The sequence below is a fragment of the Purpureocillium lilacinum genome (assembly GCF_023168085.1).
Source record: "Purpureocillium lilacinum CBS 284.36 DNA, scaffold_2, whole genome shotgun sequence".
NCBI lineage: Eukaryota > Fungi > Ascomycota > Sordariomycetes > Hypocreales > Ophiocordycipitaceae > Purpureocillium > Purpureocillium lilacinum.
The window spans coordinates 2,050,479-2,075,565 of record NW_027072112.1 but is presented as its reverse complement, the minus strand read 5'-3'; the positions used below and the strand labels follow the sequence as shown (position 1 = coordinate 2,075,565).

At 61.1% G+C, this 25,087-nt stretch overlaps 7 protein-coding genes across 7 annotated transcripts; 2 read left to right on the top strand and 5 right to left on the bottom strand.

Moving 5' to 3' along the window:
• Positions 1-4,498: 4,498 nt before the first annotated feature.
• Positions 4,499-7,960, bottom strand: PLICBS_002412 (uncharacterized protein; the record flags this gene model as incomplete). Its single annotated transcript, XM_018322072.2, has 1 exon — positions 4,499-7,960. One exon carries the CDS (start codon positions 7,958-7,960, stop codon positions 4,499-4,501), a length of 3,462 nt encoding a protein of 1,153 aa, XP_018179552.2.
• A 4,472-nt stretch (positions 7,961-12,432) lies between these two features.
• PLICBS_002411 (uncharacterized protein) lies at positions 12,433-14,028 on the top strand (the record flags this gene model as incomplete). Its single annotated transcript, XM_018322071.2, has 1 exon — positions 12,433-14,028. One exon carries the CDS (start codon positions 12,433-12,435, stop codon positions 14,026-14,028), a length of 1,596 nt encoding a protein of 531 aa, XP_018179551.2.
• A 745-nt stretch (positions 14,029-14,773) lies between these two features.
• Positions 14,774-16,084, bottom strand: PLICBS_002410 (uncharacterized protein; the record flags this gene model as incomplete). The annotated part of the gene is made up of 1 exon (XM_018322070.2): positions 14,774-16,084. One exon carries the CDS (start codon positions 16,082-16,084, stop codon positions 14,774-14,776), a length of 1,311 nt encoding a protein of 436 aa, XP_018179550.2.
• A 1,743-nt stretch (positions 16,085-17,827) lies between these two features.
• Positions 17,828-19,771, bottom strand: PLICBS_002409 (uncharacterized protein; the record flags this gene model as incomplete). Its single annotated transcript, XM_018322068.2, has 1 exon — positions 17,828-19,771. The coding sequence occupies one exon, from the start codon at positions 19,769-19,771 to the stop codon at positions 17,828-17,830; it is 1,944 nt and encodes a 647-aa protein (XP_018179548.1).
• Positions 19,772-21,497: 1,726 nt separating this feature from the next.
• On the bottom strand, positions 21,498-22,035 carry PLICBS_002408 (uncharacterized protein; the record flags this gene model as incomplete). The annotated part of the gene is made up of 2 exons (XM_018322066.2): positions 21,498-21,775; positions 21,846-22,035. The coding sequence occupies 2 exons, from the start codon at positions 22,033-22,035 to the stop codon at positions 21,498-21,500; spliced, it is 468 nt and encodes a 155-aa protein (XP_018179546.2).
• A 1,645-nt stretch (positions 22,036-23,680) lies between these two features.
• On the top strand, positions 23,681-24,089 carry PLICBS_002407 (cytochrome c oxidase copper chaperone; the record flags this gene model as incomplete). Its single annotated transcript, XM_018322065.1, has 3 exons — positions 23,681-23,705; positions 23,774-23,835; positions 23,949-24,089. 3 exons carry the CDS (start codon positions 23,681-23,683, stop codon positions 24,087-24,089), a joined length of 228 nt encoding a protein of 75 aa, XP_018179545.1.
• A 387-nt stretch (positions 24,090-24,476) lies between these two features.
• Positions 24,477-24,957, bottom strand: PLICBS_002406 (uncharacterized protein; the record flags this gene model as incomplete). Its single annotated transcript, XM_018322064.2, has 2 exons — positions 24,477-24,795; positions 24,896-24,957. The coding sequence occupies 2 exons, from the start codon at positions 24,955-24,957 to the stop codon at positions 24,477-24,479; spliced, it is 381 nt and encodes a 126-aa protein (XP_018179544.1).
• Positions 24,958-25,087: the final 130 nt, after the last annotated feature.

Genomic DNA, 25,087 nt, shown 5'->3' with positions numbered 1-25,087 from the left:
CATGGGTTCTTACACAGACCTCTGTGGGCAGCGAGAGGCACTGGCGAAACGGATCGCACAATCCTACGCAGATGGGCTCGACACAGAGGATGACGAGGTCCAGCTCGACGATCTTACAGAGGTGGTTGAGCAGAAAGAGGATGAATTGAATCGAATAATCACTGACGCTGGCCTGGGCGAATCCTCCTTCATTCAGCCTGCCCACGGGCCCAGTTCTGGAAGCATGGGCAGTGGGGGAGGACCTGTCGTCTTCGGCACGCAATCACCATCCGTCGACTCCCATGAAACCTCGCGGCTATCCAAAGTATCGCCGAACAATGTCCCCGTGGGCACGCAGGTCATTCACCAGACCCAAATGGCCGGGGCATCGCAATCGCCTGCCTGGAACCAACCCATTCAAGCAGCCCCGAGCATGCCGAGAAGTAGCCTGATATCTCATGAGGGTGAAGATACGACAACACGGCCGTTTCCGCGAGAGCCCCCTACGAATTCACGAGCCGCGAGTAGGCCTCAGGTGAGGCCCTCTATGATTCCTCAGTTTGAGGAATCTGCCGCAGACATCGCTGCCGCGGAGGACTTCTATTCTGAGGTTGACGAGCCGGACGTGCAACATCTACCTACACTGCAGCATCGAAAAACTCATTCGGATGCTCGCCATCATGCGCCAAAGACACACGGACACCTGGCCAGCGATAACTTCAGTGACTTTGGAGATGACGCCGAAATGCTTGCGCTTGTACGGGACTGCGAGACGCGCGAGTCCGTGGGATCGCGGCAAGTCTTTTCCGAAACATCTGGAAATGCCGGGCCCGTTGCCAGAGGGCGGACACCATCCAAGAGACAGGCCGCGCCTATTGTCCCCGATCTGAGCATCCCTCCCGAGCTCATGAAGCACTCATGGTCTCCAGAGGTTCAAAAGATGCTCAAGGACCGGTTCAGGATGAAGGGCTTCCGGCAAAACCAGCTGCAAGCCATCAACGCAACCTTGTCTGGCAACGATGCATTCGTGCTGATGCCAACAGGCGGAGGCAAGTCGTTGTGCTATCAGTTGCCTGCAGTGGTAAGAAGCGGCAAGACGAGGGGCGTGACCATTGTGGTCTCCCCACTTCTCAGCTTGATGCAGGATCAGGTCGATCACATGAAGGCACTCGGCATCCAAGCTGTGGCGTTCAATGGCGAGTGTTCTGCGGAATACAAGAGGCAGGTGATGAGCGCTTTCAATGAGCGCAGCCCAGAGCACTTCATTGAGCTGTTATACGTCACGCCAGAGATGGTGAGCAAGAACGCGGCCTTCAACAACGCAATGCAGAATTTGTATCGCCGGGGCAAGTTTGCACGGCTCGTCATTGACGAAGCTCACTGCGTGAGCCAGTGGGGACACGACTTCAGACCCGACTACAAGACTCTTGGACAGGTCCGGCTGAAGTTTCCCGACGTCCCCGTCATGGCCCTGACGGCCACGGCGACGCAGAACGTCATTGTCGACATCAAACACAACCTCGGCATGGTTAACTGCCAGGTCTTCTCGCAGAGCTTCAATCGACCGAACCTCTACTACGAGGTCAGGCCCAAGGGCACCAACGCTAGCGCAACCGAAAAGATTGCCGCCCTGATCAACAGTAAATATCCAGGCGTCACGGGCATCGTCTATACCATATCACGAAAGCAGGCCGAAAATGTCGCGTCGGCGCTCTGTGACCATGGCATTACGGCACGACACTACCACGCGGCGATTGAACCGAGCGAGAAGGTTGCGGTGCAGACAGCTTGGCAGAAGGGATCAGTCAAGGTGGTTGTGGCAACGATAGCGTTCGGCATGGGCATCGACAAGCCAGATGTCCGATTCGTGGTGCACCACGGCCTTCCCAAGAGCCTGGAGGGCTACTACCAAGAAACGGGCCGAGCCGGCAGAGATGGCAAGCCCTCCGACTGCATTCTTTTCTACGGCAAGGGGGATATAAGAGTCCTCAAGAAATTGATTGCGGATGGAGATGGAAACGCGGAGCAGATTGAGCGGCAAATGGCGATGCTCAACCGCGTCACGGCCTTTTGTGATAACAAGTCGGACTGCCGCCGCACAGAGATCCTTCGCTATTTCGGAGAAGACTTCACGCCCTCGCAATGCCACCAGTCGTGCGACAACTGCCAAGCCGGGCTCGTCTTCGAGCAGAAGGATGTTTCCGAGTACGCCATCGCGGCCATTCGCGTCGTCCAGAATCAGAGGCGCCTCACAACGAACCAGTGTGCCGACATCTTGACGGGCAAAAAGTATCCAGCCAATGAGCAGAGGAACTCAACTGATCAATATGGCATGGCACGGGACATGAAGAGACACGAGGTCATTCGTGTCATCGACCGCTTGTCTGCGGAGAAGGCCTTTCGCGAGGAGAATGTGGTCGGCAATTACGGCATGGCCATTCAATATCTCCAAATGGGGCCGACCGCGCGGCTGTTCCTCACGGGCCAGCGCAAGCTCATGCTCACCGTCGAGGTGACGGACGACAAGGGCTCCAAGTCGACCAAGTCCAAGGCAAAGAAGACATCGAAGAAGAAAGCAAAGGACCAGGAGAACGCGACGATCCAGTCTACGTATGTGTCATCCCCAGCTGAGAGGCGCAAGCGACGATCGAGAGCGCTGGAGAGCGAAGATGAAGACGAGTTCCCCGTCACCACCCATGGGTACAGGAACGACGGCTTTGTCATATCGGACGACGACATGCATGATGATGACGATGACGACGATGACGACGACGAGGCGTTTGCCCCACTACCCCAACATCGACCAGCTAAGCCCCCGGCGAAGAGGGCTGCGATGCCTGCTCCGGGCAGGCAGCTCGAGGATCTTCCAGAACTCCACCAAGACTTGGTCAATGGGTTCGTGCTCGAAGCCCAAAAGGTGGAGGAGCAGATCCGCAACAAGAAGGAACTCCGGCGCCCGCTCTTTACGGAACGAGACTTTCGACAGATGGCCATCAAGTGGACGACTACGCTCGATCAGATGGCCCGCATCCCCGGCATCGACCCGGATAAGGTCCGCGAACACGGGCCTAGGCTCTTGCCGCTGCTACGGAAGCACTACGACTTTTACCAGCAGACGGTTGGCGTCGACGGAGAGTCCGACCAAGACCAGGGCGAGGACCAGGAGATTGTCGACTTGATCAGCTCCGACATCGAAATGGACGACGACATGGCCGAGGCCGAGGACTCGCACTACTTCAACCAGAGGCCGCGACCCGAGGTTCAGGCGTTTCACGACAGGCTGCAAGGGCTGAACAGCCAGCAGCAGCAGCAGCAGCAGCAGCAGCAACAGTCGGCGAACAATTCCCGGCCAAAGTCGTCGTACAAGAGCGGAGGGAACAGGAGATTCTCGGGCAAGAAGTGGCAGAAGAAGGGCGGCGGCGTGCCGTCTAAGCGGAAGGCGAGCGGCGGCTTCGGGAGGAAGTCGGGCGGGTCGTCGGCGGCGGGGCCATCGTCGTGGGCGACGGCCAGCGGGAGCGGGAGCGGCGGCGGGAGCAAGCGGGACGGCAAGATCGTCAAGAAGTCTGGCGGCGGCATCGGGCTGATGCCAATGTGAGTGTGGCGGTACTCACGCGTGCAGTGCGCCGCCGGAGCCATCTTTTTTCTCTTTCACACGCAATCCTGGCCAAGCAGGGTCCATTGATGGAGCAAACGACTCATGCTAGAAACTGGCCTTCTGGCATCTTATGTGCCTCTCGGGGGCGGGTCGAGACCAGTTGTGGTGAGGTCGGCATTTAGTGGCGCTCCGAGGAGACTTATATCACGATGCAGGAGTATCGGCGCAGCGTGGCCTCTTTTACAGACTTTCGGCGGCACCGCATCAGGCGCAAACATAGCATAAGACTCACGAATATATAAATGCAATACCCCATTGAAGCAGTCACACACCCTTTCGTCACGCAGCAACCAGTCACCGGCAGATCGCGTGGGACACAAGCATGAGAGCGGGCCGCGTTGACGCGTGCGTTTGATTCCAATTGATTTCAAGCAACTCGCTACCGCCGACTACCTAGCAGAAAAGAAAACATGGCCAAGAACTCGCCTCGGGGTATCTCCACACGTCGTCCCATCATGGCGCTCCTCCCGCACCTAGCATACAAAGCGCCTCGCCACGATCCCTGAGAAGCATGAGTGACAGAACGGGGGTCCATGAGAGAATGTGTCGGAAACATTGCGTGGGCGGCTGCCAACAAAAAAGAAGCAGAAGCTGTGGGGCGTGCAAGGGAAGGTCTGTCGCTGCGAGACCAGAGATGTCCAAGGACGCTGGATTCGACGAATCCCAGACTCCTTTCGCCGTGCCGGCCATCGTCGCCTGATGCGCCGCGCTGTAAAACAGGTCAAATGACGTCGTGAAGAGGAAGAAGAGAAGCGCACGGTCAGTTGTCTGACCCGCAGGTATATACATGGGACTCAAAAATCTGATATGCAACGCAGCTGCATGCCCGAAGGAAGGGCTGCGAAATCGGCGGGCCAATTAGGGTCAATGGCGCCACCTTGGTTTCGTGTCTTTCGAATCGATGGGCGTCGTCTTGCGAAAACCTGAACGACTGGCCGTGGAGCGAGCGCCACCAGCTGACTGAGGGCTGTCACGGCCCGTGCTTCCCTCCTTCTTCCCCCTGGGCATTGGGAGCAGCGAGCTTCGGCGCGATGAGGATGCCAGGGAGCTGGCTGGGCGCGGTTGGCTGTCCTCGACCGTCGACTCGGACCCCGACGGCTGCACCGACGCATGGCGTCTGGTGGGCAAGCTCGTCGTAGTGCCCTGGGTTGAGAGCCGTGGCTTGCTCACGGTTTGCTGGGAATAGGGGCCAGGAGAGGCGAGCCGTTCGCGGAACGACAGGCGCGAATGGTTGGTTCGAGAGGGCGTGTCACCGGTCGTTGGAGGTTCCGAGCCAGCCCGCCCGACACTGCTCCGGAACGTGGGCAGTCTCGAGCCACCAGTGGAGGGCGTGACGGCGGACACAGATCGCTGCGTGCTTGGTGTCCGAGCGTATGGGCTTGGCGTCGTGAGACTCATGGGCTTGAAGTTGTGACCCGTGTCTAGGGTCCTGACGTTGGTGGATCCATTCCACGGGGGGCGATGGCCCACGGTCGACCCTGGGCGTGGCGTCGGCCCCCCAGGAACGGGAGTGACGGTAGACGAGCTAGCGATCGTGGACAGCCGCGGGGCTTTCCTCTTGGACTGATACGACGTCGGTGCAGGCAGGGACGAGTGTCGCCGCCCGGCTGGTCGAGGGACGGAGCCAGCACGAGGAGATCTCCCCTTGGCCGGCGGCTGCGGAGTGCGAGGGTCGAAACCGAGGCTGGACATGATGACCGAAGAGGGCGGCGAGCTGCCAGGCGTCTCACGGCCGCTCCCGGTCGTGGACCTATCGTTCGATAGCATGCTAGAGACCGAGTCTCGAAGATGCTGGCCGCCGCGTCTGTCGGCGTGCATCTCCTCGACGACGGCATCTGTCTCCCGCATCTGTTCCTTGAGAGACTCCCACCGGGCCTGCATGTCGCTGTGAAGGCGCAGAATCTCCCCGTTGACGGTGAGGCGCTCCTGAACGCCCTTGTCGATGATGGACAGGACCCTCTCGATCGCGGGACCGTAGTGAGTCTTTTTGGCTTCGTAGCTTTCCACCTTCTTCATCATGGCCGGGGGATTCGTCAGATGCAGGCCGGCGTCTACAGCCTCTCTAAATTTGAGCAACGAGCGCTGGACGGACTCGTGCATCTTCTGCGCCTGCCGGCCGGCGCCGCGGAAGACGATGACCCAGCGATCCTCACCCAGTTCCTTGCGGAGAGACTCGGCGTCCTTCTCCAGTTTCTTGTAGCTGGCATTCAGGCCGTCCTGCCGCATATCGAGTTCGTCGCAAGCAGTCGGGAACGATCTTTCGGCCCTCGCTTGGAATACGGATAGTCGCATGGGTAGGAAGTCGAGTGATGCTCTCAGCGGTTGCATCCTCGCGAAAAGGGCCAGGAGGCTGGAGTCGTCTTGAGACAAGGTCGGCGTGTCGGGTGAGCCGGGGCTCATCGGAGGGAGGCTGAGTCGGCCAGGGGCTTGCAGTCGCGGGCCCGGCGCGGGCGTGTCCTCGACGATGGTCTCGAGATCGCCAATGTCGACGTTGTCTCCGCTGGCGGCTGCCACGATGCTTTTGTGGCGGCGCTCCTCCATCTCGAACACCAGCCGGCTGAGCTCGTCCATCTCGCCCTGAATGTCGCCCAAGACGTTGTCCCACAGTTCCTCCCACTCCATGGCAATTTCCACTTGCCCGCGAACGCTGTGGAGAGTGGCCCGAATCTTCGCCCATTCATCGATAATGGACTCCATCTGGCTCACGGCGCGTTTCAGGTCTTCGGAGGGAACGTTGGAGATGTCATCACGGCCTTGGAGCTCCTCGATGGCGCTGACGTATGCATTGATGAGCTCCTCGAATCGGGAGATCGCGGCCTCGACCTCCTCCAGGCCTTCACGGCCACCAGCGGCCGCCCACTCAACGTCATCTTCGCTGTCGAGACCGCCGATGACCTCTTGCGCCTTGAAGATCCAGCTTCTAATCTGATCGGCGGCGTTGATGAGTGCCTTGGAGGCGAGCTGGGCAGTCGGTATGGCGGACACTTTACTAGACAACGTCTCCGCGTCGGGAAGCTGCAGGGACGTCAACTGGGCAAGTTGGTTGGCGAATGAGGCGCGAGACAGGGTGTAAATGGATCCTGGCCGGGTGTGGCCTGGTGTAAAGTAGGAGCTAAGTCCAGGGGTGTACTCGCTGGGAGAGGCGACCGCTGGCGGCGTGACCGCGGACGGCGGTGTATCCTTTGGCGGTGGCGGCGGTGGCGGCTGGTGTATGTCTCGGGGGGACGGGGGGTGGGCGATCCGCTCGAGGTGCTCACGCCGAGTGTCGAGCGTCACCTTTGTGCCATTACCGTTGGTGTGGTCCGGCAGACGGTACTTTTGTGTGTCCATGGCCAGAGGCTCTGGAGTCTGGATCTCGGGCAGCTGAGGGGACTCAGCGGCGACGGTAGGGGGTCCCGAAGAATCGAGCGAGGTCGTTGAGGTGTTTGCGGCGCCGACACCTTTCCAGGGCCGGCCGCGCCTGGCGATGACGGAGGCGATGGAAGCCGCTTGGTGCTTCTGATCGAGCTGCCGTAGTTGCTGTTCGTCAAGGCGCCCAACGCTGTCAAAGTGCGGCGCAGGAGGGGGCTTTTTGGCGGCGCCAAAGCCCAATGCCTTGAGCCTGGCGGCCAGGCCAGGTGATGTCTTGCGGACGGCAGAGGGTGGGCGCTGATGGTCGTGGAGCTGCTGGGGCTGGGACGACGGGCGGGCAATGGCGGGGTGCCCCCTATTGTGGTTGAAGGCGGTCGCGTTGGCCGTCGTGGCCTTGTCCGCGGATGGGGTCGCGCAGAAGACGGAGCCAGTCGCGCCGGCTGTCAAGCTGCCCCGACTTGCGCTCCTCGAGGTATTATTTGTTGTCGTACGGCTGAGCGCAGGCGTGTCGAAGGGGACGGGGGTCGAGTCGCGGTCCAAGGGATCGTGGTGGAAGGGCCCGTAAAGGTCGGGGTTCTGATGAGGCGGGGACGCTGCGGTCGGCTCGGGAGCGATGAAGGTGTCTTGGTCGTGGACGAGGATGTGAGCTCCCTGGCACGCGGTGAGCGCGGGAGCTGTTGCTGTTGCTGCTGCTGCGGTTGCGTTGGTGGCGCCACGTGGTGGAACTGCTAGGAGGCAGGCAACCTCACTGGCTAGGTCGGCAGATTTCAGGGCCTGGTTGCCGGCATCTCGGGGTAGCTGGCTGGTGCCTTGGACCGCGTCGTCGTCGAGGTGGAGGCGGCGGTCGTCTGGTTTGTGCGCGGAAAGACCCACGACGGACACGGCTGCGGTGGTGCCGTCGTCGTCGGTGCTCGCGGTGTCGGTGCTCGCGGGAGCCAGGTCCAGAGCAGGCGACCGCTCGGTGCGGGCGTTCATAGTCGGAGTCGGGCCTCCAACGCGTCGACAATCGGGTCTGGTAGGTGTGTGCTGGACGCGGCTTTGGGGGGCGGGCGGCGGCTGACAGCGACGGCTGGGGGTGGCTGATGGAGCCGGCCGGGCTGGCGACGAGCCGCGGGCGACGAGAACCTGGGAAGCTTTGGTGCCTTGGTGCCCTTGAACCCTGTGGGAGGGTAAGCGGGGCGGGGGCTGGGCCACTGGTGCCGGTGGTGAGGTGGGTTTTTCTTTGGCGCTGGCGCCTTCGGGTTCCTGACTTGGCCCGCTGAGTGGCGCGCGCGGCGGGTCCTCCAAGGGGGCGGGGGCGCTGGGCAGGCGTCGCTTTTGCTGTAGGTGGTAGGTAGGTACTGTAGGTAGCTAGGGCGGTTGCTGTAGCTCTCGCGCCCGCTGTTGCAGTGCAGCACCCGCGCGTCGGATCGTCTCGTTCCCTGCCAGAGAGGTGGCCGTCGGGTCCCTTGCACTTTCCAGGAGGGCTCTGGTCGATGTTATACTCGTAATAAAGGGTAATAGAACATGTGGAGAGGCCAGGCAAGGGGTATTCGTTATCGGGTCCCAATGGATGGATGGCGCTGCGGGCTGCCCCTGATGCCCTCGCTCATGGAGCTGCCTGCGCCGCGGGAGGTGCTGGCCGGATAGCCGTCCTCCTCGACTGCCTTTCGCTTCGATTGGAGCCTGATGGGCGAGCCGAGGCCGTGACGACACAGGCGAGACAGGCGCCGAAACGCGGGACGGATCCCCTGTTGGCTGGTGATTTTAAAGTGATGAGCTGACCTCGAGCAAGGGTGCTGCGCAGGGTGGGGTTGATGGGCGTGACGAGTGAAGTGTGAGTGACGACGAGTCGGGTTCGCTGCTGCGGTATCCGTACGGAAACAGTTGAGCGACCAGTTCGAGCAAGGTCCGCGAGGGATGCGGTCTCGAGCGGGCAGTCGGGCCTGGAAACGAGGTGCCGATGAATGAATGAGTGAATCTTGGGTCGCAACGGCAGGCGCAGTGCTGCCGGGCGCTGCAAGAAGCCGCTGTCGGTGCCGGTGCCGGGGGGACCCTACCTGGGGAGGTACACTGAGGTGCAGGGCGGGAGAGGTCCAGCTGCAGGACGCGGCAGCCTGACCAGTCCGGTGGTGCAGCGGAGACCTGGTCCAGCCGGCCAGCCAGCCCAGGGAACCAGAAGGTGAAAGAAGACGCGGGCGGGCGACGATGGATGCCTGATGAGGATGCGCCGCAGCGAATCGGTCAAGAACGCAAACGAAAACGCGGCAACACAAACAGCCAAGAAAGAAGGAATGAAGAGGAAGGGGTGGGAAAAGAGAGAAAGGGAACCGGCACAACGGAAACGGGGGACGGGGTCCAAGGTTATTAGATGAGGCGAGGCGCTCCAGGGCGTCGTTTGGGCGCAAGGCTAATCACGACGCCTCGCTGCTGGCTGCCGGCTGGTGCAGCAGCTCCACGTCGCTTCTGAGCCGGGACCTGCCTCAAGCAAGGGGAAGGAAGAAGCTCTTGTTGGAGGCTTGGAGCATTGCTCCGTCATCGCGAACTACTTCGCGCGTGTGGCAGACTGATGGCTCCGGCCCCTGTGCGCGCCCAACGGCCCGTGACTTGTCTTTGAAACGCCATCCACCGAGCCCATCTCTTTTGCTTTGCTTCGCTTCCCTCGCCTCTCACCCGCTGTTGCTATGCTACCGTGCAAAGCACTTTTCGGTGCTCCAGAATGGCCCCCTGGGCTGAGACCATCCCGCTTCGCTCCGTCTCGCGCAAGAAGCACGTTGCGAGACAACACCACCACCAGCCAACGCTATTGGCGCCGCGGTCCTGTCGTCCTCGCGTCAGGCGAGTCGCGTCCGGCAGATTCTGTGCATCATACTTACGTCTCGCATTAGCCCGTCGCGTCACCAACTACGTACGTGTTGAGCGTAGGTCGCCTGTCTGGCCTGATCGGGTCGACACCATTCGCTGCTTTGCAACGGGGTAAGAAAGGGCTCCCCCCAGCGAATCCGTCGCCGTTCGTAGCAGGCGCAGTATTTGGGCGAATCTGCACACCCAGCCTCGGGGACGCTCGCGCTCGATCCTGGGCCGCCCTGAGATCGCCCACCATTCCCCCTCGGGGTCCTGACAGGGGGCCAAGGAGTCTGTAATTCGTCGTTCCTGGTCTGCTCCTTCGCACCCAGTGGTACCCTGCGCGGGACGGGGATTTTTTCTGGAAGCTCGATTTTGGCGTGCAATTAGAGCGAAACAGCAGCCCCCTTGCTGAGTACCCTGACAAGCGCGGCCTGGCTTGGGAAAGCCGCCGCTTCCCCGTCCGGCTCCTGACCTGGGGGCAGCCGATGTTTCTTCTTGGGCATCAAGTGAAGGCCTGCACGCACCTCGGGACGCCATCATGTTGCGCGAAATTGCGATTCTGCCCAGTACCTTTTGTCATCCGCGGCGGTGTCTCAGTGCTCGCCACCAGCACGTCCCGGTTGGCTGCAGGTCCCTCGACCCTGGTCGGAGCAGTGGGTAACGTTGGGTGGTCCGTCTTGATGTCGACCACGGCCTCGCTGGAATGTGCATGACGCCTTGGTGCATGCTCGTGAACGTCGTCCTGACCCGAGGCCATCTGCCTGCAGCTACCGTCGTTGGGCAGCACACTGGTATTATCATCACCACTTGCGCCAGTCGATCGATCGGGACGTCTCTTCACTCTGGACCACGCGCTTCGTTCCTTGATCTGCCAGATGCCCGCATGTCTGTAGCGGCGTCAGAGGGGTCAACCATTCATCCGTACCAGCACCACAGACGTGCAGACTTACACGGACACGGACCCCTCGAGATCAGAGCCACCGTTGAGCATATTCCCCCGACCTCGATGTGGCTCCCATGTGACCGCGGAGCGAGCTGTTTATAAAAATGTCTTTGAAGCGCCACGGCCCCGTCGTGGCAACCAACGTGGCCCATGATGCGTGGTTGAGGTCTCGAGACGCATTCCAGCCGGCACTCCAGATGCAGAGCGGTGGGGGAGGAGATGAGATGAGTGCCGCGGAGCGCGGCGCTGCCTGGCCCCATGGCGTTGCCCTGGGATATGACACCAACACCGACGACCGACGTATTGCGATCCCACTCACTTTATGCTGCCGGGCGAGGGTCCGCTGACGCGATTGCTTTGTTGTCGGGGAATCCAGGGCGGAGGAGTGGCTCCCGCGAGAATTGGCATTATGCTTGGTCTCATCCATCAGCTGGGGTATAAAGGCGAAACGGGCACCGCGGCAACCCGCGTCGGCTGCTCCTGCCTGCTGCTGTCGGCTCCTGCTACGCGTATTACTGCTCGCTCCTGTTTCGACGCCGCCCAAGGCAAGAGCGCATCGCCAGTGGCAACCTGACCTTGGAAGTAAGCACCTTCCAGGCAAGGTCCAAAGGTACTTGGTACGGGGCACCAAGTCAGGAGTCGGGACGGAGTCTGTTCTACGGACCGCCCGGTCGTGCCTGCCGCATCTACTCTCCGCGCGCCTGCTTCTTTTGGCGTGGAGGAGGCGATCCACGCCCGACCGTTCCTGCCTCCTCGATCCCGTCGCCGGTGTAAACCGCCATCGCCAGCGGGCGCATCAACGGCTGCTTCACTCACTCAATCGCCACAACACCGTTCGCGTCACGTCGTATCTCGACTCATCTCATTTCAGCTCAGCATCCGCCATCATTCATCATCGCTGCTCGCCACTGTCCTCGAACGCGCCCTGATTATCTGCCTACGAGCCCGCGCGTTCGCCACTTGATCTCTGCTGCACACCGAGCATCTAAAGACGCCTCTTCGTACCGCGCGCGCGACACTCCAAGCACCACCAGGCCGGTTGCCCCATCACCAACCGCTCCGACTTCCAGATCCCAGGTGGCCGTTTCACGCTGTCAAATTGCCCCCACCTCCACCTTCGGCCGGCCCGCGCGACGGCCGCAATTTCGAATCCTCGCGGCGGCGCCCACCAACCAAACGCTGCAGTGCTAAAGGAACCCCCTGCTTCCCCCATACGGACAAGGTAACGCAGTCAGTCACCTGCAAGATTCCACCACTTGGTCCGAACGTCTTGGAACCCGTCCTGCCTCGGATCATCTGTCACTTTCAAACCGCACATCTTCGTCACCCAGCGACGGCGCACCGCCCGCCAGGCCCATCATTTCTCGCCTCCGCATTCCGCGACCACGGCGATCCTTCAGTCCCGCTGCGGGTAAAACACGTCGGTCACCGTTCTCGATACCAGTCACAACCTCTCTGCGGCTCCTTCCTCGGCTGCGTCGAAACCCCTCTCTTTACACACGCTCGTTATATCCAGCCAGCATCTCCGACCCAAGACCTCGTCTTCGAGCACCGCTGGTCCGTCAACTGCCACGTCGAGAGTATAAGCAGCCACCCGTCCGCGCGAGACGTCCACCCCGAACCATCGCATACGAACGGCCGTTCTGGCCTTGCACACTCGGACCCGGAGCCCCTCGCAATGGCAACCACCGCAAACGAGCAGCAACTGTGCCGGCCGTCGTCGCCCGAGACCTCGCCGACGCTCGCCATTGGTGCCTGTCCCGATCTTTCGCGCTGCGTCTCAACCGCCTCTTCCGCATCTCACGGGTCTCAAACAGATGTCGGCTCTCGAGACTCCCTCGGCAGCGAGCTGACTTCGCGACACTCCTCTGCCTCGTTCCACTCGCGACACTCAGATGTGTCCAACCTCTCCGCACAGACCGCAAACAGCGGTGACCGCAGGCCGCGTCGCCGAGGCTACGTGCGCCCGCAGGCGACATACTTTGCAGCGAGCGCTAGGTCACGAGAGAGCGTAATGAACCTCGGCAGCATCGCGCACCTGCAGTATTATTTCGCTAGAACCGGCCTCTTGGACGGCAAAGGTGGGCAACTTGCGCGCAAGAAGCAGAACCAGCGAGCGACCTTGGACATGTCCGCCCTGGAGGGATTGAGTGGTGCCACCCCCGCCGTTGTGGCGACCGATGCGGACTTGTCCTATTCATCCATGGGTGGCAGCCCGGATCTTGGCGGGGGCGACAGGGAACTTGCCGGCCACTCTGAGTCTCCGCTCGAGGAGATGGATGACGAGTATTTCGAGGATAGCTTCGCCGAATCGGACCCTGGCATGCTCCCGCCAACCGTCAGCACATACCACCACAGGTCTCCGCACGTCCCCAAACCGCCCACGATAGTGGAACTGAAGGCGGATCTGGAAAGCAGCCTGCAGGATGCCGCCAAGTCACTCAAGGAGGTAGACGACCGCAAGGCTGGCGTGTTCAAGGAGGAGCCCCATCCGTCCGAGTACCCCAACATGCCCACGGCGAACACGCAGGGCTGGTATGAACTGCAGGGCATGCACATTCTCGACGTCGTCACCCTCGCCATTCGGGCCGCCAAGATGTACTACACGGCGCACGAGCTGCCTGACCGGCTCGATTCCATCAAGCCGGAGAAGCAGGTCCGCGCAGATCTGCTTGCCGTGATGGAAACGCTGAAGCAAATGGCAACGCGCAACTTCAAGGGTGGCATGAAGGACGACGAGATCAAGATCATGCAGGGCTGGATCGAGAGCGTCTTTGACATCCTGAGAAAGGAGGAGGAAATTGAGGCGGCGGAGAAGGCAGAGCAAGCCGGATGGGCTTGGCTGAGCGGAGACTGGTCAGGACGGGACCTGGAGAGGGAGAGGGCGTTTCTCATGTCCATGGACACGGAGTCGCCTCCGCTCCCTGAGTGGACGCCCGTCGCCGAGGCAGCTCAAGCACCGACGCCGTTCCTCAAGGAGATGCAAAACGGACTCCGCCTGATCAGGCTGCACAACGCTGCGGTCAAGAAGTCTAGGAGGCGATTTGGCGCGATTCCGACGTTTCACATGGACACGCAAAAGCCCTATCGGTGCGCCGACAACCTGCGGTACTGGGTCAAGGCCGCAGAGCTGCGCTTCGAGGTGATGCTCAAGGTGGACGCCCTCGGGGTAGCGCAGAACAGCGGGCCTCAGGTGTGGCAGGAGTTTGAAGCTGCCATACTCAAGTGGTGCCACCATGTGCGGGAGGAGGTGACGAGCGAGCTGGTCAAGTGAGCGGCGCGCGGGCAGGCGTGCTCGAGCGCGCTGCGAGGGACGGTAGGCGCCGAAGGAGAAGACGCGGTCATGACTAATGTCGACATGTTGGGAGTTTGTTCCGGTTGGGGTCAAGATGCCTTTGCTCTTTGGAGGCGCACGGCCAGTAGAGGATCGGCCTCATGGTCGTCGCATTTTCCTGCAGCCCCTTTCTTTTGTATTATTCCTGGGCATGGCACACGTCCGGTTATTTGGCTTGGCCGAGCGCGATGGACGCAACCGATGAGACATACTTGATCTAACATTCTAGCATATACCCATAGCATAGGTTTAGGCGGCGCAGTTGTGTTGGCTTGTTCTGTACACACGCGAGCCTGTGACGCCACAGCGTGTCATAATGTTTTGAACACGGCGTGTTCTGGCTTCGATGTGTTATTAAGGGGGCAGGACAGGAGCCGGGGCGCAAGGCATACAAGGCGCCGGCACATTCAGTAATGTCACGATGGGCAAGAGGGCTCAGCATATTCCACCACATTATTGTATTCCGTATTCTAACTAAAGTATCCTTTGTGTGTGTTTTGGTGCAAGTCCAGGCGAGAACGAGGGGGCAACAAAGCATGTGCCAAAACAGGGGGCATCGCGGACAAGAACCTAGGTGTCTGTCTTTCTTGGTGCAATATATCGTGGTATCATTCCGTCAAAGTGTTCAAAGTAGTAACAGAGCAAGCAGAGCACGCAGTCAGGACGGGGTCTTCCCCTTTTCCCTTCACTCAATGTCGACCTTGCGAATCTCGGTCCACTCCCTCTCGACCTTGGGCACGACGACGACGAGCACGCCGTCCTCCATGCGGGCCGTGATGTTGTCCGCATCGACGACCACCTCCTCGCGGTGCGCGTTGTTGGAGTCGCCGGCGGCGGCGGGGGGCAGGGCGACGCTGCGCTCAAAGAGGCCGACGCGGCGCTCGGCCGAGGCGAGCGTCTCGAGGAAGAACTCGTCGCCGGGGCGGTGCACGACGCCCGCGATGTCGAGGGTCCCGCGGTCGGGGTTCCAGGTCACGCCGAGGTCCTCCTTGCGCGCGCCGGGGAGGGCCACGTGCACGACGTAGGCGACGGTGGTGTTGAAGACGTCGACGGGGGGTGAGAAGGAGGAGGAGGACGACTCGTCGCCGTTGTTGTTCATGTTGTTGCTATCCGCGCCGGCGCCGGTGTAATAGCGCTGGGCCTGCTCGCGCACGTTCTGGAAAAACGGGTGGCCCATGACGCCGCGCATCATGCCCTGGAAGTCAAACGGCGCGCTGCCGCCGACGCCGCCCCAGGCGCCGTGGTGACGCCCGCCGCCGCGGCGGCATCCCCAGGGGTGGTCACGGCCCCAGGCTCCGCGTCCGAAGCCGCCGCCGCGACGGCAGCGTCCGTGGCCGCGGCGGCCGTGGGACGGTCCGCCCGGCCCGCCGTAGGGAGGCGGCGAGGCCTCGTCCTCGTCGGGGGTGACCTCGGCCGGGTCGGGGAAGTCTTGGTCCATGGTGTCGGGGGAGCCGGTGGCTTTCTCATCGGAGGCGGCGCGCTCGGCGGTGGCGGTGGTAGCATCAACGTCGATAGGGGCGGCAGCGGCATCGTCCTGCTGCTGGGCATCTCCTTCGGTGTTGCCCTCGTGCCGGCGTCCACGGCCGGGGTGTCCACGACCGCGGCCGTGGTGGCGATGATTATGGCGTCCTCCGCGCCGGCCCCAGGGCCACTGGCCCTCGTCGTCATGCGACCAGGGACCCCATTCAAAGTCCCAGTCGCTGTCCCAGCCAGAGCCGGGAGGAGGAGGGGGGTGGTGAGGGTGGGGAGGCCCGTGGTGGCCGGGCGGTGGCGGAGGCGGAGGAGGATGGGGGCCGTGACCGCCGTGGTGATGGCCAGGGGGACCGGTGCCCCAAGGGAAGCCGAAGCCGGCCATGAAGGGCGGGAAGGGGGGCGGGTTGCCGTCGTGGTGGTCGACGCCTTGGCCAGGGGCGGCGGCCGCGGCGCGGTTCGGGTCGAAGGACTGGATGAAGTCCCAGAAGGGCACGTTGGCCCGGTTCTGGTCTTGGGAGGCCATGTTGGGAGGAGTTGCTTAGAAGTGTATATATAAGGCTGAGTACTCTGGGGTTATCAAGACATGCAAGATGATGCTGATGATGATAAGATGGGGAAGAGGCAGAGTGGGATGGTCCAGGTAGGTGTGCGAGAGGAGAGGAAAGTCAGTCGTCTTTTATATATCTGCGTGATTCGCAATGCCGTGCGTGGGCGCACCACCTCATCCTGTGCTACGGTCGCCATCTATTACACCACTCGACCTGTCTTGCGGCAGCAGGCAATATCAGGGACGCGCAAGTCGTTGCACCACCACCATTACCGCCAGGCAGGCAAGGCAAGGCGACGCCCCCGTCCCCAACAAGGCAATCTTGGGAAACAAACGAGCAGGGCTGGCGCAAGCCCCGGTCGAGGACTAGAGTCTGGCCTCGCACACCCACTCACTTACAGACTGCCGTGCGTAGTACCTACGTACGTAGGCAGTCTCATGGAAGCATCGAGAGGCGGACGCCCCCCCGTCCCTGCTTCACCACCCACCGGAGAGTTAACTACGGCGAAAAGTATACACACCTAGGAATGGTATGACTCCGGGGGACAGCGGGTACGGCGACGCGGCGTTCGACGGCGCCGGCGCCAGGCCAGGCAAGCTCGCTCGCCACGCGGCCCTCGGGCGACAATTCGCCCCCTTCCTCCCCCCAATTCCCCGCCCAGCTCGCCTGCCCTGCAACCTTAGACCGATTGATTGATGAGCGCTCTGGGGGACAATGGGCAACGGTCGGGGTCGGCTGCTCGGAGATCTGTCCGTGGCCGAATGCCGCGCGGGAGTGAGACAGAGAGAGTGTGATGGTACGCGCACGCACAGGTTCGGTCGACTCGGCTGCGAGGTTGTATCCGAGTCGCCCATCTAGGGAGGCAGCAAAGAGGGTGACGATGGCCGACGACGACGACGACGACGGACGACGACATTAGCATTCTGACTCACCTGGGTTCTCACTCGACTACCCACTTTCAACCGCTAGAATCCGCGGCACCGCATTCTCTGTGCACCAAAAGCATTGACGAATTGGTAGGGCTGACTGACTGACACTCGACGTTGTACGCACGCGCATCTTTCCATGTGTCAATCAGTTAATAGTTGGAGTCGAGCTGGGGGTGACAGCGGGTGGTGCCACTGTGCCACACACCCTTGGGGAATGGGGCACGCTCGATGACGGGACAGACCTACAGCCCTGTAGGCAAGAAAACTGCTGACGCCACCCTCTGGGGGGGCCGCGTGGCTGCGGTGACCTGTCCCGCCATTGACTCGCCGCGCCCCTTTCCCCAACGACATCTCGGACATCAACTCGATGAGCGCAAGCTGTCTGTCACTCCATTGTTGGCGGTGGCGAACCGCAGACATCTACTCCCGTCTGTCGATTACTCCTACTGATTGACATGTGAATTTTCTCAAGCCAGGCACAACAAGCTCAACGGGGACGAGAATCACCAACTTCGTATGGTATGCTTCGTATACTTGTTAGCTACGAATCTATGAGCCTACCTGCTGTACTTAGGTCTGCCTACCTTCCTTGCAATGTCTCTGTCCTTGTCTCTCTGTCCTTGTCCACAACTCCCTTGTGTGAAGCCGCTGGGTGAACGCCCTCGCCCTGACAGCTGGCCGTCCCCGAGTAAAGATTCACGTATGCTCCTCTTTCTCTCCCTAAGCCTCTCATGACGCTTTCGGGACGGTGCCGTTGCCGGAGAGACACAGAAGACAGAGGTTGCTCCCCTACTCCTTCAGCTGGCTCAGAATCACGTCGGCCGCCTTCTCGCCCACCATAAACGTCGACACGACGGTAAACGTGCCCGGGATGCGCGGGTACACGCTCGCGTCCACGACACGCAGCCCCTTGACGCCGTACACGCGGAAGCTCGAGTCCAGCACCGCCATGGGGTCGTCGGCCCGGCCGATCGGGCACGTCGAGCTGGCGTGGTGGCCCCACGCCGTGTCGCGGACGAAGGCGTCGATCTGCTCGTCCGACGTCACGTCGGCGCCCGGCAGCACCTCGCTCACCGGCACCGGCTGGCTCGCAAACGCCCGGCGCGCGAGCCGGATCCCGTCGCGGATCGCCGCCAGGTCGCTCGCGTAGTCGCCCACGCCCGTGTCGAAGTAGTTGTACACAATATCGGGCACGTCGAGCGGGTCCGCCGACCGCAGCGTCACCGAGCCTGCGTTGTTCCTAGGGTGGCCCTTGAGGACCGCCCACGTGAACATGTTGGCCCGCGCCGTGAGGTTCACGCTGAAGTGCGGGAAGTAGCCGTGGAAGTTGGCCGGGCTGCCAAACAAAAACGTGTCAAACGTGTCGTTGGCAGACGCCGCCGCCGACTTGCGCAGGACGGAAAAGGCAGGCCCGCTCGTCGCATAATAGCCGCGGTCGCCGCGGACAGGGTTCTCCCAGCGCTCCAGGCAGGGATCCTTGGACGGGTCATCGTTGACGGTGCAACCGCGCAGGGCCGAAAAGTCCTCAGGGACGGAGCCCGTCACCGAGATCTCGTAGTGGTCCTGGAGGTTGGTGCCCACGCCGGGGAGATCCTTGACGACCTTGATGCCGAACCGGGACAGCTCCTCCTTCGGGCCGATGCCGCTAAGCTTAAGCATCTGCGGCGAGTTGTAGGTGCCGCCGGCCAGGATCACCTCGTGACGGGCCGACGCGGAGCCCTTCTTGCCCTTGGCTCCGTCCCGGGACCGCGGGCTGGCTCTGTAGAGGTACTTGCCATCGAGGAACTCGACACCCGTAGCCCGGGGTTCCTTGCCGCCCTTCTTGTCGAACAGCACCTTGGTGACGTGCGCGTTCATGCGAACATCGAGGGGATACTTCTTGCTACCGTCGGCGTTCTTCGCATCACGCACGGCCACGATAAAGTCCCTGGGCCCGATCCTGGTGCCGCCGTCGGCCGAGAAGGGAGTCTGGAAATAGCCACCGTCTCGGTCCCGCTCCGCCGTATCGGCGTTGGCATCCCCGCCGAGCGCAGTCTCCAGGTTGGTAAAGGTGCTGTTGGTGCCGTTGCTGACGGCAAAGGCTCCGCCGAGGTACAAGTCAAGCATCTGTTTGTCCCGGAAGGGGATGCTCAGGGGCGCGTTTTCAATCGACAGCCAGCCGTCGAAGCCGTGGCCCTTTGCCGTCTCCCGGTCCAGGTACAGGTTCTTCTCCATGCGCGCAAAGTACTTGCGCATGTTGTCCGGCGCCCAGGACGCGTCGCCCGTGAGGTTGGCGATGTGTTCAAAGTCGGAGCGGAAGGGGTACACGATGAAGAGGGCGTCGTGAACGGTACAGCCGCCGAGGGTTCCCGTCCGCGGGTACAGCGTACCGAGCAACTTGGAGCCGGCAGGCGGGCTCAGCCCCGTGTAGATGGACCCGTCAGGGGTCCGGTACGATGTCTTGAAGTCGCGCGCCTGGCGCTCGTCGTCGGCGTAGTGGCGCACGAAAAAGTCCCACGCAATGGCACCGTCCTCGGACGCGCGCGCCGCATAGGCTGGGACCGTGTAGTTGGTGCTCTTGCCCTGGTCGTCGCCTGCCTCGAGGAGGAGCGTTTTGTGGCCCGCGAGGGCGAGACGAGCGGCGAGGGGCCCGCCTCCGGCGCCCGACCCCACGACGATGAAGTCATAGCCCGTGAGTTGGACGGCGGAGGATACGGAGGCGAGGAGGAGCAGGGGGGACAGATTCAACCGCATCTTGGCTGGATTGACTGAAAAGCTGTGCTGGGTGCGGTAGACGGCTTCGTCGACGCAACTTGCAATGCTCAAACCCAAGGCAGGTCAGCGGCCGAGATACTTATACGCCTTGGGCCTCGGCGGCTTTTGCCTTGCCAACAAGGAAAGCGAACCTCAACATGCGGGGCCTAGCTTCTCGCTCCCTGCATCATGGCCTCTGATCCTCCGAACCCCCGATCTCCGAATTCGTGGCTGCTTCATGTGCTGGTCCAGATCATCGTTTGCCAAGGTAACCAGCCTCGCCAGGAAGGTTGGAACCCTCGTGTCCCACATGGGTGACGGTGGCCATGTCAGTTGGCGAGTGGAAACTGCTTTGCCCATGCCAGGGTTCTGTCGGGTTTGGGTCGAGGCGCCTCGACGCAGCTGAACTACCAACTGCCGGACAGGGTATAACGGAGCAGCATGGTGATACCGAACCAACTACCAGTGCCTCCCGGCCCACGCTGAAGTGTGTCGCTGGCCGCCATTGGCAGTTCAACGTCGGAGAGGTTACCCGTATAGGAACGATGACGCCGTGGTTGACTGCCAGGTATTTACAAACAGTATTTACAAACAGCCTCCTTGCCCCCGCCCCGGAGACAACATGCATAGACTCGGCTGTCGCAGCACTAGGTTGCCAAGAGGCAGCTCGTCTTGTTTCTCTCAAGCAAGTTGAGAAGGAGGGGGCGAGGCTCGGCGGGAGCGAACGGGTGCGGGCCGCGCAACGTGGGATTCGCACACGGACACACGGGCAATGGCCGTGCGCGGCTCCGTCGGTCCTTGATTGAGAGTGAGTTGTGATGGCTCTGCCGGTTGTCGTCGGTCGCCTCACGCAGCCGGGCCACCAGGTAGACCAGGGCCTTCATCCCATAGCATTGCCGAATCGGGGTCGTCTTGTCCTGTCTCATGCGTTAGCCTGCCGTTGACACCATGACAAAACGCTTACCAACGCGGGCCGTCGCAACGACCCTGATGATCCTGGCTCGCGACTTTAATCTAAATACAGTTTACGCCATTGTGGGGGATTTCCAGAAGCTGTCCCCGACGAAGTTCCAGCATCCGCACCGGTCGTTCCCGCTAGTGGAAGCGCATCCATGTCTCTCTGGTTTAACAACCCAGTTCCTGACGTTGATGGTGGCCCGCCCTGAGGAGGGCCCTCTTGGCGTTCAGCACTTTGCGTACTGAATGCCCGGATTCTTGCTTGTCTGCTTGCCTGCTTCCTTGTATGCTCGGTCTACTCGACGCCATTTCCGGTGTCTCGTTTGACTTTACCATGACTTGGCTTGGGGTCTTGGCGAGGGCTTTACCGATTCCCTGGTAATGCCAACATCGCCAAGCGAAATCTCACAAAGTTGGCTGTTCCACGGATCTTGCCCCAGTATTCCAACAATATATCCTCGCTCATTCAGTCCCTGTCCGGTAAAAGTCGAAGCGCACGGATACAGAGGGGAAACGGAGTCGGCTTTCGGGGCACTGAAGCTCGTGTCTTGCATGCGGACTATATGTCTTAGCCCTCTTCCTGTGCGGGAATATTGACCTTTGACAGCGCATCAAGCGCCAGCTACGGCATGTCCCGTCTCGCTGGGGAGCATCACGCGCTCTCTGCCGGTTTCCCGTGTAGCTAGGACATGTCCGCGGGCTATGGCGCAAAGCGGCCGCAAAATCGACATGGTAGACGGGAGCCCGTTCGGGAATGTCCCAAGTGCGTTCACTGTCCTAGCAACCACCGCAGGCCCTCCTCCGAGTCTCGGCCGTGCTTCTTCGTTGCCGTCAGCTGCGGGAAGAACCCCCAGAACGCGTGGGGCAATCCCGGGTATATGTCCATTCTTGTCTCGACGCCCGCGTCCTTGAATGCCTGCTCCATGACAAGCCCGCAATCTCGGACTGGATCGAGCCCACAGGCCTGGAAGTAGGTCCTAGGCACGCCCGTATGGTCAAAGACGATGGGAAAGGCCAGGGGGCTCATCGGATCGACCTCGTACAGCTCTACCAAGATCCCGTGTTAGTTCATGCAGGCCAAGCCGTGTAACCACGTTCGCGTGGCCGGTTGCCTTACTTCGGAAGAAATCAATAGACTCGGACCACAACATTGGCGCCTGCGAGTTTTGCACGATGCTGACGAATCGATCCGCATACTTGGCCGGCACCGTCTCATTGCTCACACCCCCGGGCATCGGCGCATAGATGCCAGTGAGTGGCGGCGTCATTGCCGAGTCGCGGCACATGTGAGCCACAACCAGGGCCATGTCGGCGCCTGAGCTCTCTCCCGCTACTATGAAGCCCTCTTGCGGGTTGATGCCCAATTTCTCTGCGTTTTGCGAAACCTAACCTGATGTTAGCGCAAACCCTTGCCCATCGCGCAGGTACTGACCCAAACTGTGGCATCAAAGGCGTCATGAATGGCTGCGGGAAACACATGTTCCGGGGCGTGCCTGTAGTCCACATTTACAGCGATTCCGCCGAGCGTGGTAAACAAGGCACAGAGCCACGCTTCCGTTTCAAAGTCGCCTACTAGGTAGCCGCCACCATGGAAGACGACCATACCCGGACAGCCATCGGGGATCGCCTTGCGGGGTCGATACGCCCTGGCTGCCGTGTTGCGGCCATGTCGCACAGGAATTTCAATGTCTTCCTCGACATGCGGGAGCGAAGCTGGATCAGGCCTCCCCTGCTCCCGTCGCATCTGCTCAATGGCCCGTCTAATGGCGAAAATGTCGGTCTCATGTGTCCATCCGGCCAGTAAGGGACTACCTGATTCTAGTATCTAAGTTCACGCTGTCAGCAAGGGCTTGGAACCTTCAGTTGCAGTCGCGGTGGAGAGAGAGGATGCCTAACTGGCTTGAACTCCGGGTCGACCTCTGAGAGTGCCTGAAGCTCGTCAAGTGCTAACATTGCCGAAGCCTGTGCTGTCAAGGGCAGCCGCAGTAGCAGTAGAGGCTTGTGCTGTCGACCTCTTGTTGGTGCCAAGCAGGCGTGTCCTACAACAATTTATACCCAGAAGAAATACGGCGAGGACCGAAACGTTTTGGCAGCAGACGCAAAAGTGTCAAATTGTGATTTGCAGTCCGCAGCGGTTTGGCAGCCCGTTTCGGCGTGATCTATTCCAGACATACGATGGTACCTCGTCGCGGACCTGTCGTCATGAGGTGAGACACCAAAATCGCACGTCGTGCCCACCCGGTCCTTTGTTGGCCGACCACCTCACGAGCTGTGTCGATTTCAGCTATCTCCGCGTAAGAGCGACCGCACGGTGCTGATTCTCGGGGCCAGACTCTGGTCACCCCTGCGGTTCGTCGGATCGAGGATGGCTTCGAGCCTTTGTGGACCCCTCAGTGCTCAGGCGTACATGGGGATCTTGGGGATGTTCGGAGGGGATGCGGCGAGGTGGAGCCGATGGGGGCCGGCGGCAGGTCCGGGAATAAAGGCGCATGAGACCCCTGCCACCGATTGTTGCTGGATGCTCCATCGGGCTTGGACCCGGAGGTATTGGGCGGAGGCCATCGGTCGATGGCGGGTGCGAGGGTGCGAAACGGATTGGACGCTGTGCGAGTCGTGACGTCGTCAGCGTGTCGAGTCCATCAGCGGCAGGGCATCGCGAAGAGAGGTACTTTGTGGCCAAATTGACGGATTGATCAACGGAAAGGCCATTCGAGCATTTTTCTGTCCAAGGGGAAAAGGCCAATCCAGCGACGGCGCGCGGGTCGAGAGAAGACCTTCCTGGCTGACGACATGGCCGCTGTTGCGTGATTGGGCAGGCCAGCTTAGAAATGCATCATCCCCAATCAGCGACGTCGCCATCGCCCATCCTGGCAAAAAAAGAACGACATCCAACCTTCCGACTCTCATCCTCCATCGAAACCCGCATTCTCTGCCCCGACACAGCAGATCGCCATGGACGCCAAAACCGCCACGCTCCGTACGTTTGCCCCCCAATTCCCCTGCGCCCGCAGAGCAGCCCTGGAGTCTGACCGAATCGCTTCGCAGCCACTGCCCAGGCAGCTGCTCCGGCAGCAGCCGCAACCGACGCTTCCGCCTCCAAGCCCAAGGTGAGCAAGCCGAACCAAAACCCCCCACAGCTGCTCCGGCCATCGCCAGGCGCCCGGCAGATGGCCGCTCGGCACGTGCATAGTTTCGGCGCTGACGATCTGCTCAACCACAGCCCTGCTGCGTGTGCAAGGACGAGAAGTCGAGGCGCGACGAGTGCATGCTCTTCTCCACGGCCAAGGACCCCGCCGCCGATTGCAAGTCCCTCGTCGACCAGTACAAGACGTGTATGCTCGGCTACGGATTCAAAGTATGATGCAAATGACTTGGAAAGAGGAGCGATGGAGTCGAGCATCTAGGCACCCGCGAGGGGCGTGTACAACATGTGTGCTATCAAGACATAGACGGGCAGCAAGGAAAAGCAATACAGGATACCCTTCTCTCTGCATTCGCGTTCACGGCTGTGGTGTTGGTGATGGGAATGGCGTGTGTCGAAACCAAGCAGCTTCGATTTAAATGCAATTCGCGCAAGAGCCCGCAGGCCCGTGCTTGGGTATCAAGAGCTATCGTTACTGATCATGGCATCATCAGGCCTCAACCGAAACCAAACTTCCTTCTCCAGCCGCTTTCATCCACCAATCCAGTACCCATCCAAGGAGCGAAACATAACGGTCCATTGGTCAGATCCAGCCTTCATTCGGTATTAAATCACCATCTCGACGTCAGTGGTGGTGTTGTTGACGGCGTCGACAGCCATTTCGTCGCCGACATCCGCCATCAGGGAGTCCTCACTGTCGTCCTCGTCGTCCGCGGCGTTGGTCATTTCCACGTCCTGAGGTTCGCCGGCGGTGAGAGCCGAGAGTTCTTCATCACGACTGTCGTAGCCAGTCATGACGACGTCTTCGACGGTTCGGACGGAGTCGCACCAGAGCTTGCACAAGGCGAGCATCTGGTCTTCGAAGCCAGCGCGGCTCTTGGCCGCAGTGGCAATTCGCAAGTTGGCGACGCGAAGAATCTTCTGTCTGTTGCGGAGAGGTTAGACATCAGATGAGGAACGGGGGAGAGAGCACAAAAGGCGCCCGCTGCCGGATAACGGGCGAAAGACTGGGCGATGCCGCTTACTTCTGGCGGTTATGGAACCTCTGGCGAGCCGCGATGGTCTTCTTGCAATTGTCCAGCTTCATGATTCGATTGCGCTGGAGCTTGCCCTCCCTGAGTGCCTTCTGGGTGCGGACCTGCGCAGGGGGAAGGATGGTCAGAACACGGTCAGGGGAGGCAGAAGGGGCGACCGGCACCCAGCCGGATGATGCTTGC